General features: G+C 39.1%; 1 protein-coding gene across 1 annotated transcript; it reads left to right on the plus strand.

Moving 5' to 3' along the window:
- The first annotated feature begins 2,375 nt into the window (after nucleotides 1–2,375).
- On the plus strand, nucleotides 2,376–14,171 carry rab12 (RAB12, member RAS oncogene family). The gene is made up of 6 exons (XM_036556331.1): nucleotides 2,376–2,820; nucleotides 5,947–6,007; nucleotides 11,826–11,964; nucleotides 12,251–12,340; nucleotides 13,039–13,143; nucleotides 13,853–14,171. Exons 1-6 carry the CDS (start codon nucleotides 2,583–2,585, stop codon nucleotides 13,958–13,960), a joined length of 741 nt encoding a protein of 246 aa, XP_036412224.1. The 5' UTR covers nucleotides 2,376–2,582; the 3' UTR covers nucleotides 13,961–14,171.
- The last annotated feature ends 903 nt before the right edge of the window (nucleotides 14,172–15,074 follow it).

Raw genomic sequence — 15,074 nt, forward strand, 5'->3', positions numbered from 1 at the left:
AGTACCTGCTCTATGAGGGTCCATGGAGGTCCTGACCACTGAAGAACAGGGTAAAAGGGGGCTAACAAAGTATGCAGAGAAACAGATGGACTACAGTCTGTAATACATACATACATACACACACACACTGTCTTCAAAAGAAACATCTTGTTTAACTTATTTATAATGTGAAGATGTAGACCTGCTCTAAAGATGAACTCTAAGAATAGCTTCTTTACAAACAGTGTCCTTGAAAGACTGAGTGGACTGATAAATCACTGTGATGAGGCAGTTACTAATCTGAGCGTTAGTAAACCTTTTGAGTTATGAACTGAACAGTCTCCTCAGTAGTGGACATGTTCACTCACGAGTGATAAGCTTAGTTTTGTTATTGTACTGGACTTGTGCATGTGTTCTGTGGCAAGTTACATACTGTACACATCATTAACTGAAAATCACACTGAGCTTTTGCTGTTGGAATATGGTGAATTGTTTGCTTAGTTTATGACACAGCAGTGGATTTATGGGAGTGGCAGTGAAGTGAAGCAAGCGACGAGAGCTGAAATAACATTGAGAATTTTGCATTTATTTGTATTCATTTGAACAATTAATTTTTTTATATTAACAGAAGGATCACATGAAGGAAACTGCCAACCAGTATCAGGAAGGAACAGTATGAATTAAATAACAGCAGGGTTTTTCCTAAGTGCCTTATCAGTGTGTATTGTAAATGTACTTCAAATGTATTTTGAATATGTTACTGTTTCACATGTTGTAATGGAATGCTTTACTGAATACATTTCATATTATTAAAATATATTACAGCTGAGAAATACGAAAATATTTATCGTTATTGTTATAAAGTACATCACAATATATAAAATAACTTCCCAACTGCATGTTTGATTACAAAGAGAGCAAAAAAGTCCTGTTTAACTGGATTTAGTGCAGCACAGTGTGTGAAATGTTGAATACAAGTAATTGGATTAATAGTTTTTGAAGGTTTTTTTTTATTTGTGGCACTTCTTTGTCTGTTCTAATTAATTATATTGTCCTACCCATGGAGCTGTCCTACTGAGCATGCCCATATTATTAGTACAGCGTAGTAACTTTGTGTTTTAATATAAAAAACATTTAATTATGTTTTTAATGTTAATTCAGTACAGACTTAATATAACTACTTACCTCCTGAGAGGGTGAGTTAAGCTGTCACAATATCTTAATTATTCTTTAAATGCTGGTAAAATTTTCTGATAAGGAGATTTACTTTATCAAAATATCAAAATATCTCCCATTTCAGTTGTCAGAGCATCTTCTGATTTGGCTTTCAAAATATCCTATGTCAGATTATATATTGTGTCAGAGCGTAAGCCCAGAGGCTAAATTGGGCCAGAGAGCACCTCTGATTTGTGTAATTGCCAATCAGCTCCCAACAGCCATCAGTTCAGTTGGTTAAATTGGTTAGAGATGTTAGGTAGGAAGGCAGGAGTTTTCAGTAGTTTGTGAAGCATGCTTCCAAATCTGACTGAATAGCATTGAACACTTGGCAGTAAGCAGAGACATAGCCAAGGGGTGGAAAGTGCAACCCTGGAATGAAGCATGACTACCCTTCTGGTCACCCCAGTTAAGGAAAGTGAGACAGTGAAACACCATTAGCCAGCCATCATCAGTATAGCATCGGTTATGCTTTATGGTGAAAATCTGCCATGATAGATAGACTTAGATAAGCACAGACGAAAATAACACATCTTTTATGTTATTTTAATGCAGTAACACTTTTTATTCAGTTTTATTTCCTATCTGTTTGCCACCCCAATAAAGTCTCAGGGTCTAACCTGGCCACCCCATTCTAAAAGTTCCAGGAACTCTCCTGGCAGTAAGTATCTGAAATCCCAATTTAACCCCTGTATAATTCAATGCACAAAATTAAGTTCATTTAGCATTTTAAAGTGGTATCTATGATCATGTGATTTGATGAAGTTAAAGTGAATCATATTAAACACATTTAAAATTGCAATTTAAAAAAGAAGGCAAAAAGTTTAGCTTCATATTATGCACATCATAAAATTAGTCATTTTACTGCTGCATTTCAAAGTGATTAGTAGCCTAGAATGTCTTACCTAAACTGGATTGGTATTAATTTTATTATAGTTGAAGTATGAACTATGTATTTTTTGATCTACAAAAATACAGATATCGATTCGGATTCCGTATTTACAGATGCCCAATGTTAATATTATGACAATGTCGACAGTGTCCGCTGTAAAAAGATCTATACAAACGCGATTTAAGCGTTGAAGTGAACGTTCGATTCATTGAATCGGACAGTTCGAAAGAATCGGTTCGATGAACTGACTCGAGCTTCCCATTATATGAATCCCTACGGAGCTCGACGGAACCGGAAGGCGCAATGACGTAATCGGCCGCTCTCTCCGTTCCCAGCGCAGGACAACAAACCGAGAAGAGAAGAAGACAACAAACAAACAAAACTTTAACAAACTCGACACAAGGCACTTTAGAAAGTTCCTTCAAACATTTCCACGCTATGCAGACTTCATTCTAAGCAGGAACAGCGTCACGGATGTGGAAGTAAGTCTGTACTGATGGAGTCGCGCTATGAGATCCAGCGGAGGGCCGGCGGAGGCGCTGCTGGGTTCGGCGGGGGCTCCGCCACTGGCTCCCCGGCTCTCGGAGCCTCGGCTCGCCGCAGGAAAACACCGCCCAGACCGGCGGATTACAAACTACAGGTCATCATTATTGGCTCCCGGGGTGTGGGAAAGACGAGCCTTATGGAGAGATTCACAGACGACACTTTCTGTGAAGCCTGCAAGTCGACTGTCGGTAAGAAAGAGAGGAAAAAGTTGAACGCTCGCTCACTCGCTAACTGCCGCTGTCCGGCTAATGCTGTCAGCGGAGGGTAACGTTACCTCACTATTTAAAAAAAACAGGGTTCTTATCGAAAGCTGGGAACTTTAGTACCTGACTAAAACTAAAACTGAAGTGAGGACTGTCCATTCAAAGTGCCCCTTAGCTGACATTTTCTCTTAAGCTGTCTGGCTAACCAAGAAACCTTGTTTTCACAAACTCCACCAGTTGTGCGCTCAAAGCTGGGCAGCTGTGTTTAATGTCGCTTTTGATATGTTAATCACTTTTGTACTGTTGTATTCTGAGTTTAACGACCTCAGACACTAGTTTTCAGTGTGAGACCAAACTTCCCATTGCCGTTTTGTTCTTTCTCTCAAAAAGATGTTTTTTTTCAAGGTTTTTTTAGTGAAGGGAATGGTTCTATTTGGAACCATAGTTCTATAACGGACCATTACGGACTTAAATGGTTCTTTACATGGTGAAATGGTTCTTCAGATTGATGGAGAATGTGTTGTGTATGGCTCTATATAGTAGTAGTATTTGAAAGTGGTTCTATATAGCACCAAAAATGGTTCTGTACTGTTGCGATGTCAAGCTTGTAACAATAGCAGTACTCTTTTTAGAACTCTAATTAGAACATTTCTCTTTACTAAAGAACCCTTGAACAGCCTTTTTTGTGTAGTCTCAATTACTGGCACAGCAATTTGAGAACTCAACAACACCTCAGAGGTCAAGGGGGCGCCTGTGTTGCTTCTCTTTTTATAGATTTTAGCCATATCTGAGCAAAAATGAAGTCAAACTTAGACTAATAATGCTGTGGGAGTTTAAGTTTTGAATCTCTGACATTGTACTGACTTTGTGAGTTTCAGTCTAATTTCTATAAAGATTCTATGAGCTCAATCTGCATTCAGGGCGATAAATAAAAAAACGGCTAGCATGTAGATGATGAACAGTTCTTTTGATATTGTGGAATTTTACTACTAATAATAGTAAATTTAGGGGAGTTTAAACCAGAACATCAACAAAGCCGGTGAAATACAAAAGAAAAACTTAAATGTGCGAGACACTTAACTGTCTGATCTAATCACAAGCTAAATCGTTTGTTTTCTCACTCATATGATCACCACTGATGGGAGTAATGGCAGTAACAACAAACTGACACATTCAGGAATTTATGTCCAGTTAGATGAATGTTAATGCGGTTATATTTATAGTTATAAGTTAAAAAACCTCAAAGATCAGCTAAATGTGGAAATTTTCTAATACCTTGATTCCAGCGCAGTATGTTTATGAAACCTCACACTGGTACATATTACTCAGTAACGACAAGCCTTCAGATCAGATCGGTGGTCCACCAGACTAATTTCCCAAAATAGTCAGGCTCACACACAGCTGCCATGGCATGGCTTGGCCTCCATTTTCTGCACTGTCACCCCTGTGACACAGGCCAAACAGGCTGTTATATTAGCCTGTAGTGCCCCTGTTTATCTCACAAGCACTCCACCAGCAGCCTTTGCCAGAACACAAACCACTGGTAGCTTCACCTCTACACTGCTGCTCAAATGTTATTGGCCTGAGGTGGTTTCAGAAGACCAAAACTGCACTCAAGTAAAAGTTGTGTTTTATTGTTATTTTAGTGAAGAACTGACACAAGTAAAAGTGCCAGGGATACTTGTGTCATTAATGGCTGTTTCCAGTTTCTTGACAGCCATACTGGCTGATGGCTGATTTTTTTTTGGCTATTTTAGTAGGCTTTTTTTTTTCTTAAACCCAAAGCCCAAACTGTTTAGGCTGAACAAATTAGCACATCTTCAGTAATTTCTTAGCCCCAGTATAAGTAGCATTATTTGCCAAACAGGCATTATAAATTCTTGAATGTAAAATAACTTGCCTATTCAAATAGCGTGAATGACATAAAGTGCTACATTGAAAGTAAAAGAGGCAAGTGGCAATTTAGCAAATGAGGTGAACGTAATTATGCTACAGTTTGGTACAGATTTAGCAGCAGCACTCAAATACAGAGCAAGTGCACGGACCTGCATCACATTACATACGTAATGAAACTGCAACAGAGATCAGCCAAAATAAAAATAATCAGTGCAGGAACGAACATCTTTCAGGCTCTGTTCTTCTATTTGCAATCTTGGTCTAAAGTAAAATGCTAAAACTCAGAGATGTGACCGATCGCAAAGTGCAGATGCTGTTTCCAGCAACTAACATATTGTAACAAATTTTTAAGATTTAAATGTAACTGGGTAACGTATAAACGTCTGTAGTAGAAGTAAAGGTGTTATCATTTAAAAAACTCAGGCAGGTACCTTGACACCTTTAGAGCCTTAACATAGAGCAGCCACTGTTGTCCATCTGAGCGAAATGCATTATACTTTCAGTCAGTGACATATCTGGAACTTCTATAAGGCCTAGAGTGATGTGTTTTTTTTTTTTTTCTCACAAACTTGGTCCCACCCTTTGGAAATGGTCCCACCCTTAGAAAAAACATGAATGGTTGATTCCACTGTAAATTCCTTATTATGCTAGTGGTTAATCTTACATGTTAGGCCTTCAGTTCAGCTTCTGAAGTCTTAACTAGTGAGAGAGCGTGGCTTAGCTGTATCTACCTAGATACCACAGAAAAAATTGATTGGTTTTAAATGGGATGTTTAAAAAAGATTGGCTGCTCTGAAGGCCTAGAAGGTCCTGAGGATTTCCCCATTGTGTAATAGGTCTGTCATAACCGCCCATTAACTCTTAAGATTTCTCAGGTGGTGGGAGGAACTTTTTATTGAGCATGTCTGAAAATTTTGCAAGCCTTGTATTTCCTCTCTTTTATTTCATTCTTTCTTCTCTTGGCCACAAATTTGAGTTCATAGCGTATTAGCTAATGAATTTAGCACTAATGTATACATTTGTGTCTTCTCAACCTCCAGAACTGTTTTTTTCTGCTCTCAAGCTTATGCAAGTGTCATATGTTCTTCTAAAATTCTGTCACACTTGCTTTCTCTGTGCGGTTGTCTCTCTCTCTCTCTCTCTCTCTCTCTCTCTCTCTCTCTCTCTCTCTCTCTCTCTCCCTCTCTCTCCCTGTCTGTCTCTCTACGCATCAAGGTGTGGATTTTAAAATCAAAACAGTGGAGCTAAGAGGGAAGAAGATAAGGTTGCAGATCTGGTAAGTGGACAGGAAGTGCTCTGTCTTTATCACTGACTCACCCTGACCATTTCACTTCCTGTGTCTCAGAAGCACAAGATCGACTTAGCTCTGCTCTCAGCCAGGAAGTCTAGCGCATAAGGCCCCCTTCGCTCATTGTCACAGTCTGAGACTAATCTGTTCCAGTCTCTAGCTTTGTCCAGAAGCTGAATCATTGTTGGAACTGGCTGACTTTCAGCAGCGCATCAGTGAATATAACTGTTAGTTTCTCTCAACATGTGTTCCTGTGATGTGAACAGGATCAGAGAATAATGTTCTGAAGCTGCATTATCTACCTGGGGGGGTAAAGATAAAACCTGACCACGAATTTGACTAAGGTTCTTTAGGAAATCATTCAGTACATCACAAATCTTAAATTTCACTGAAATTAGTTTTGATTACTCTTAAAATCAATAATATAAAACTTAATTGGTTGCAGAGAAGTGTATAAAATGATTTGAATATGACAGTCCTGTGGGACTTTACAGATTTCAAATAATTAGTAAGACACAAGGAAGCTGTTAATAAGAATTTAGAAATTTTAGATGTTTCTAGAATGATGACTGGCATCATAGAAGATTAAAAGATGACTGAGAAAACTGAGATAGCATCACAAATGAAGTTATCACAAAATGAAAGCTGCACTTTGTAAGATTTTGTGTTAAAATTGAAAAAAGGAGCGTTACTGAGTAAGAAGAAAGACATGCTAAAGTATGGTGTGCGTATGCTGCTGCAAGTCTCACTGTAAAGCCTGAAATAATATTTTAGAAGTTATCAGACCACCTCATATGTCTTCACATATTGCCATCGCACATGCACAAGAAACTTATGTAGTGTAGCTTTAATACCCAAAGTTCATCACATCATAGATGAGATTAAATCCCAGGGCAGATAACTTGTAAATAAATGTAAATAGATAATTATAGCATATTATCATTTTATTCACTTCTTTTTCACAGATTTCTTGAAATATTGAATACAACATTTAAAACTATCTTTTGTAGAATAGTTTAGAATAGAATAGTGTTTATATCCATATTGAATAAGTTTCTTGTTTTATATAATAACCGAAATGGTTAACATTCCAAATAATTCTGAACTTTTGGACGGCTTTGTTTTTTGGTACAATTCAGAATTAATTGCAAAAATACGCAAACGTTCATTACCTTGGAAAATTGCCTGAGAATACAATTTTGGCCAAAACGTGAACTCATACTTTATATTGAACATTACTGCATTGGATGATCATCAATTCTAACATTCTGAAATCAGTGCAGTTGAACCATCAGAGCATCCCCACTTATCACTTATCCTCACTTATCTACCATAGCCCACTCATCACCGCTTCCATTAGGGGAGGTCATGCTCGCTTGCTTCTGATAACGAGTTTGCAGCCGTGTGAAGTATGACTGCAGTGTGCTTGAGTCTGGTGGATCATAATAACATGTCATGTTTACTGACCTCCCCTGTGCCCCTTTCTGTGTTGCTGACCTTCCTTTGGGTCCTTCTCTCTAAATTGCTTTCTCCCTCTTCATCTTTCTCCCTGCTGCTTTGGTCTAACATCAGATCTTTGTACCCTCTCACTTACATCTATGCTTTTATATTCAGTCCTAAACCAGCTGTTAACTCTTTCATGAGTTTCCTCTCTTCTACATATGCTCAGTGCACAGCTGTTATTAAAAACTAATTGCGAATCTCCACAAGTGGGATAACAATACTGTGAGGTTGGTGCCACTGTGTAACAAGTGCGTAATATGCACATTTACCAGACCCCTGTTAGTACCTGGAGGCTGTGGCAAAAAATAGGTAGTAAAGAGTTTGATAATTCACTCAGAGTGGATTGTGGTGGAGTGCTGTAGAGGCACATCAACCAATGAAAACATGCATGGATGGGTAAAGACAGAAATCTGATTTGTTTAGTTGAATTTGAACCATACAAACTCCACCCCTGCTCCAGCTGGGTACATGCCTCCTAGACAGACAAGATCTGCATGCATTTGCATCTAGCACTCTATTTTTGCGATGTCTAGTGTATAAGCACCCCAGATCAGCATTTAGGCATGAAGTTTGCACAGTGCTGAGGTTCCAGTACTGTTTAGCTACTATGTAAACCCTAAAGAAGCAAACTTCGGAAACTGAGTATGTCTTGGCTGATCTGAGGTTAGGGGAGAAATTGTGTAATTTCGATTTTTGACTGTATCATCATTGAAGAAAGTATCTAGAGCAGGGGTCGGCAACCCAAATGTTAAGAAGAGCCGTTTTGTCCTTTCAACAAAAATCTAAAATCATACCTTGGGAGCCGTAACATTTTATGTCCATTTTAACATCTTGGCTTGTCTCAGTACATGTTAATGTCCTAGTATAGGCTAAAAATATAATATAAACGAAAACGCTCTGCTCTAAGCTTTAGCTCAGCTATAGCCACATTTCTCACATCTCTGGCAGGAAACTTTTCCTCAAACAGTAGAATAGTGTCTTATAAAATGTATCTCAACATTCAACTTTTTATGAAGCTGAAGTCAGCATCTCATTCTCTAGCTTGTTGTTCTAATGTTTCCGTTCCACCTTAAATGGTGCCAGAGCGCCAGAATGCAACTGCAGCACCATTTAACGAGAAACTGACTTCATCTTCACGACTTTTTAGTGTTTGACAGTTTTTCTTTGCAGATTAAACGTATCAGGAAACCAGCTGAGTGCTTATAAATGCAAATAAGTCCATTTGTCTCTAAATTACCGATGTTCGTTTTAAATCTTTCTCTTTGCCTCTTCGTTAGCTACAAGCTAGGCGAGATTATTGTCTCCATTGCTATGTGACCAGCAGTCTGTGTTCCAGTCTTTATGGTTAGAGGTTGTTGAATTAGCAGATATATGCTACATTAACTCCAGCATTTTAGACCATTTAGTGTTAAAACTGTGTTGAACGATCAGCAGAGCTTTATTTTACTGCAAAGCAGGATTATTTTTTTACCTAAATATCTAATTCTGGTGTGGAACCAGTTTGGAGCCGCATTTTGCCGACCACTGATCTAGAGAAACCCATACCAACTTATCAACTCAAGACGCATCTAAGATTAAAATCCGCTGCTGTTGTTAAAAAGGGGGAGATTTTTTCACATTTCATTGGTACATGCTTATTACATTTGTCAGAAACTTTTGGAAAGCTATCTAATTAGAAATAATTAGGACAACGTCTGTGGCATGCTGCTTAATGGAGCAAATGTACTTTTTGCAACCAGTATGTAGCTCCTTTAATTCCTGTACACTTAATGTGAGTTCTTGTGTTCAACAAATATGTGGACCATCGGCTTCTTAACATGTCAGAAATCATTGAACGGAACCCCTCTAACACTCCATTCTTCCTGCTGTTTATGTTAACCTCTAACCCCCACCACCCCCACACCCACCCCAGCCTATCTTGCCTCCATCTCTGCAGATGGCTGCCTCTAACATTGTCTGTGTCACATGTCCACTCACATCCAGCAACCCAGCATCCTTGGCTCCACCACTGTTCGCCTTAACATGTCATCACTGCCATGTGACGCCTCACCGTTCGTTTTTGTGACCTCATGCCCTGTTTTTGGAAAGTGCAACCAGGCTAGGGTGGATAAGGTACAGTAAAATCAAAGGATATAATTATTCTCTGAATCCAGTGAAATAGCAGCAGCTCTCTGAAGGAATCATTAATCAGATTTTATCAAAGGCTGTTTTTATGCTTCTATAAAGTAAGAAGACTAAGTGAAAGGAATTTTTACCTCCATTTTAATAACTGTTTTAACGTGACCTCACCATGTAGGCCTCACCATTTCCCCTTGGGAGAATCACCTATGCCAGTCAGTAACTGTATTAGTTTGATGGTATTTGTATTAAGTACATTGTATTAAGTTAGATGACCCAAAAAAACAGCAGACAAAGCAAAGCAACCAGAGCACTAAAATACTTAAAATCCTTGATATTTTAAAACTTTAGTGCTGCATTCACATTGGCATTGAAAATACTGTCACTCCTTGCTTCATAGCCGTACGCATCGCACTGCTAGAAAAAAGGGTGCTGTGCAGGTACATTTTTATTCATCAAGGTACAAACAGTGTAAATTACCCTCAAAGGTACAACAGTGGTTTTAAGGTCCAATTGTGAACCTTAAATACGTTTCCTAGGTAAAAAGTACATACTTCTATCTTTTCATAACCTAATGTTTTGAAGTAGAACAATAAAATAAAAAGCCTGGAGACGAGACGGGGTGTGTGGAGTCAATACAACTTTTTAAATTTAAATGGATTATGGTGCCATTATGTTCTCTGACTGAAGGTACTGAGATGTGCCTTTGAGGGTACCACCCCAGTGACAAGAGGGGTACTGCCCTAGTGACAGTTTCATACCTTTTTTCTGAGAGTGTACAGAAGTAACGATGCCACTGTTACTGGCTATTCAGATGATTATCAGAGAAAAGCTTTAGCAATGTCAGTTCCTTATTTAAGGTAAAAAAAAAAAAGGCAAGAGTTCTATGCTCTTTTATTTTTTCTGTTTTCTGTACAATACTGGGAGATCCTGGACTTCAACAATGAGAAGTTCGCCATTCATGGATCTTAAAACATCAACATTGTTTTACCACTGCCTCTGCTTAATACTGCCTTTCACTGAACTGTAGATGGATCGTGGAATTTTCCATCGTGGCTCTGTTGAAAATAATGGAATATCAGGTTTGCCATAGACTGTCTACCACCAACATGGGAACGCAGCATATCATTTGATCTGCTACAGTCAAACTAGGCTTTCTGTGGCAGACTGTTCTGTCTGTTGTGACTGCTGATGCAACTTTGTTACCTTACTCTACTCGCTTTCTAGTTAAAGGCACTATAGTAAAAATCTTTTAATAATAATTCAAATAGCAATAGCAATAAGGCCGATGCATCATGCTTCTGAATCTGAAGCTTAAGCCAGTCAAAGCACAAAGCTTATGTAAGCTACGCTTGAACTCAAAAAATGTTTTGCTTTTCAAAGTTTGCTTGCCTGGCTGATTAGTTCACTGAGACCAAGGGCAAGTGTGTTCCTAATGAATTATGCTCTTTTCATTTTCCCCTTGATCCATTGTGCTGCACTTGTAGGTGGCACACAAGTAGCCACTTGTAGGTGGTGCATTTTTGAGTCGTGAGGCAAGTTAAAGGCATGTTAAAACAGTATTGAAGTGGAGGTCTTTTTCCATGATTTAACTAAAATTAATCTACAATTTCCAATGGATCCGTTGGAAATCACTGCAGCAGTGTTTTATTGGTTTAACAGGTTTCTTTTTGTTGTGATCTTAAAATTGAGTTTTTTACTGTGACACTGTTCTGATCTGAGTCATTCCTTATTGCTTACTTACTGCTAATCCTTAGAACTTTAATTTAGCTAAAACCTTAGACTCCAGCAACGTATCAAAAACATTGTGAAGTCATGCATGACATTTTCCTTCTGAGTAAGTAGCATTGTGTAGTCCAGGGGTAGGAAACTGTGGGCCGGAGTCCAGCACAGTTTGGTGTTTTCCCTGTTGTACCACTCCAACTAAACCTTTTAATTAACTGACGACTTGAATTGGATGTGTTTCGAGCAGAAAAATCACCAAACTCTGCAGGAATCTTGTGTAATGTGTGAGTAATTACATTGTAGCAGATGAACAGTTAGTGTTTTGTCTCTGTGTGTATTATTGAGATGTTTTTCAGTGATACAGTAATGAAGTGATGATTATAGTGATCCAGTAATGTAGTGGTGTTATGTAGGAATGCCATAATTTGCAGAAATGCAGTAATGTGGTGGTGTTTTCTAGGGACACAGCTGGTCAGGAGAGGTTTAACAGCATCACCTCAGCCTATTACCGAGGCGCTAAGGGCATCATAATAGTGTATGATATCACCAAGCAGGAGACATTTGACGATCTGCCCAAATGGATGAAAATGATCGACAAGGTATGTACAGCAGCAACTATACGAACAGCATGATGTGCTATATCCGTATATCATACTATATCAGTTGGCTATACTATGATGATAATGTCTTTGATTATGATCATGAAAGATTTGTTACTTATGCTCTGAACAAAAATGACTCACTCCATACCTAAGATTTTGTATGTATCTGTTTCCTTTAGGTGTGTAGTTATGTATGCAAAGAGTATGAATGCTGCTGACGTGCGGTCTGAGAGGTTTTTTGGGGTTTAATTAGCACTGAACTTTAGAGTTGTGTATTCTACAGTACGCGTCAGAGGATGCTGAGCTCCTGTTGGTTGGGAACAAGCTGGACTGTGAGGCAGACCGTATCATCACACGACAACAGGCCGAGAGGGTGAGTGTCAAGTCAGGGGGGAAAAAAGTTCCTGACCAACCATCTTATCTGTTTTTATTGTGCCCAGTAGTTTGCAAAATTTTAAGCCAGTGGTCACCAGCCCTCCTCCTGGAGATCTACTTTCCAGCAGAGTTTAGTTCCAACCTGCATCTAACAAGCTGCCCTCCCCTCCTTTTACTTAACACCAAAGCATTTGATCCAGCCTAACTATGACATTAATTAGCTGAAGCTCGTCTAGCAGATGGTTGGAACGAGACTTCACAGGAAGGTAGACCTCCAGGACGGGATTGGTGACCACTGGGCTTAATTTTGAGTCATTCCTTTTGAAACATAAGGAGATGTATGTTTGCCTTATTATGGCTTGATAAAAATACATATATACGTGTTAATAATAATGTCTGTGTTTGTGTGTGCGTATCTGTAAAATGACTTGGAATGCAATCTTTTTACTTAAATTTTCATTTAAAGTTAAGAATGTGTTTTTTCTTTTCATGTAAAGTTACTTTCTTGGAGATACAAGGTTTTGTTTTGACAGCGACAGTATGCTGCCAGGCACCTTTTGCATGCATTGGATTCAGTTAAATGAGTGTCTGCTTGTTTTCCTGGAGAACCTGAATGTAAATACTGAATTGTACATTGTTGAGTTGTGAAGCTCTTTCATTCAAGCTAGCGCACCTCTTCTCTCTCCTGATTGGCAGTTTGCTTCCCGGATATCAGGAATGCGTTTCTGTGAAGCCAGTGCTAAGGATAACTTTAATGTGGATGAGATCTTCCTCAAACTAGTGGATGACATTTTGAGTAAGGTTAGTACTGGTCCGTTTTAATTGTGTTCCATTATGATGGCTTTTAATTTTTCAATTTGAAAACTCAGTTACCCATTGCATTACATTAAAATGTTTATGGTAATATAGAAGTGGCCCAAAATTGCTTGAAAGAGTCTGTACATTATCCTCCCCTTAAAAGTTAAAGACTGTTTTTTATATGGTCATGGTACGTTTTTTTTTGTTTTTTTGTTTTTTTTTAAATAAATATATAGCTCTATAAAGTTACCACTTTGGAGATACAAGGTTTTTAGTGGGGCTGTTCGATGTTTTATTGTTATCACGGCATGAGTTTCCATGATGAACACGTCTTTAAGAGCTGCTATGGCAGAACAGATCAAAGTACGTATAATGCTGACTGTTTCTCAGCCTTTCAGTGCACAAAAAATGTGCTTGCACTTCTGATGTAAGTAGCTGTCTTTATTTTGTACAGTAGTGATTGTAGCTTTTGTAATTTTGTATTTTGCTGTTTGCTTAAAAGAGAAGTTAGATTTATGTTCACACATCCAAAAAAACTTGCATCACATCCAGTCAGAGGCACATTATTGATAATAATGATTTATCACTTCTCATATCATCACTGTGATATCCCTCAGCTTTATCGAACATTGGACATTTTATGTCCATGTCGTACAGCCCTACTCTGTAGGCATTTATGTGTTGTTTCATATCATATTTTTTGTTTCTGCAGATGCCTCTTGAAGTGCCCAGCAGGGAGCTTTCCAACAGTGTCCTTTCTCTCCAGCCGGAGCCAGAAGTGCCCCCGGAGCTGCCCCCTCCTCGTATGCGCTGCTGTTGATACCACTCCCTGTCTTTTCTGAACCCCCACAAACCCCACTGTCTCCTGTTGTCCGCCCTGGGCACCTGCAGTTCCAGCTTCTGACCACCAGAGGGTGAAATGCACCTGCACTGACAACCTCCTACCAGCAGGGGGCTGTGGACTCCAGCTCATGTGGAGCATGTGGGTGAATTGTCAGTCATGCAGTGCCCAGAGTGAGAGAAGACTCTGCAAAACAACTAAAAGCTTCTGTTGTCTCCATCCCCTGTAAGAATCCACCACTACTAGCCATGTCCTCTGTAGAGTGTAACCTTTAGGTCGCGCATTCACAAGTACATAAAACTCCCCACGCTGGGCAAATGTATTCTGCTCCAGCTCTGTACATTTAGATGTGGAAGGCATTCATCACCCCTTTACTATACTACCCCACCCGCTCTACCTCATATCCAGGAGGCCCTTGGTCGGGGTGTCCTACAGGTGCCTTCTAGGTAAACATCCCCTCTCTTTTGATGCTGCGCCAACACATGGAGAAGACAGGGGGTAGGTAGAAGACGACTGAGTCTCTTCACACATGAACTTATTTAGTTTAATATTCACACTTCTGTACAAGTGTAATACAAACCCTAAAGGTTTGTCTCTGTATCTCATTTGTAGCATCTCACTCTGTAGCATTTGCAGTGTTAGTGAGGGCTCCTCTAAACACCTTTCGCAAAGATCAGCATCAAGTGTGTATGGCTGCACAATATGAACAGCATACCACAATATGATTATATAGCTATATTTTCTGATTATGAGCCACGCAGTATGTTAAAAACGCAATGTAGAGCCTGCAGTCAACCTTTGATGAAATATGATCAAAGATTGACCTGTACTGTTTTGATCGAAATGATACACGTTTGTTGGATCATGAAAAAGCCTTGATTCGTCCCGACAACCTTAGAAACATCTAGAACATCCAAGACCCTGTTTACACCTGGTCGTTTCATGTGACTAGAATGCAGATTATAACCTGATTAAAATATTAACCACCTACATTTCCACTTGTTAATCAAATGTGTCTTGGTTGGTCAGCCTGCGAACCGATTGCTGTATGGTAGGCATAGGTGTCAACCTTACATTGCCTCCAAACTGTATA

This window comes from Colossoma macropomum, unplaced genomic scaffold, assembly GCF_904425465.1.
Source record: "Colossoma macropomum unplaced genomic scaffold, Colossoma_macropomum, whole genome shotgun sequence".
Taxonomy (NCBI): Eukaryota; Metazoa; Chordata; class Actinopteri; order Characiformes; family Serrasalmidae; genus Colossoma; species Colossoma macropomum.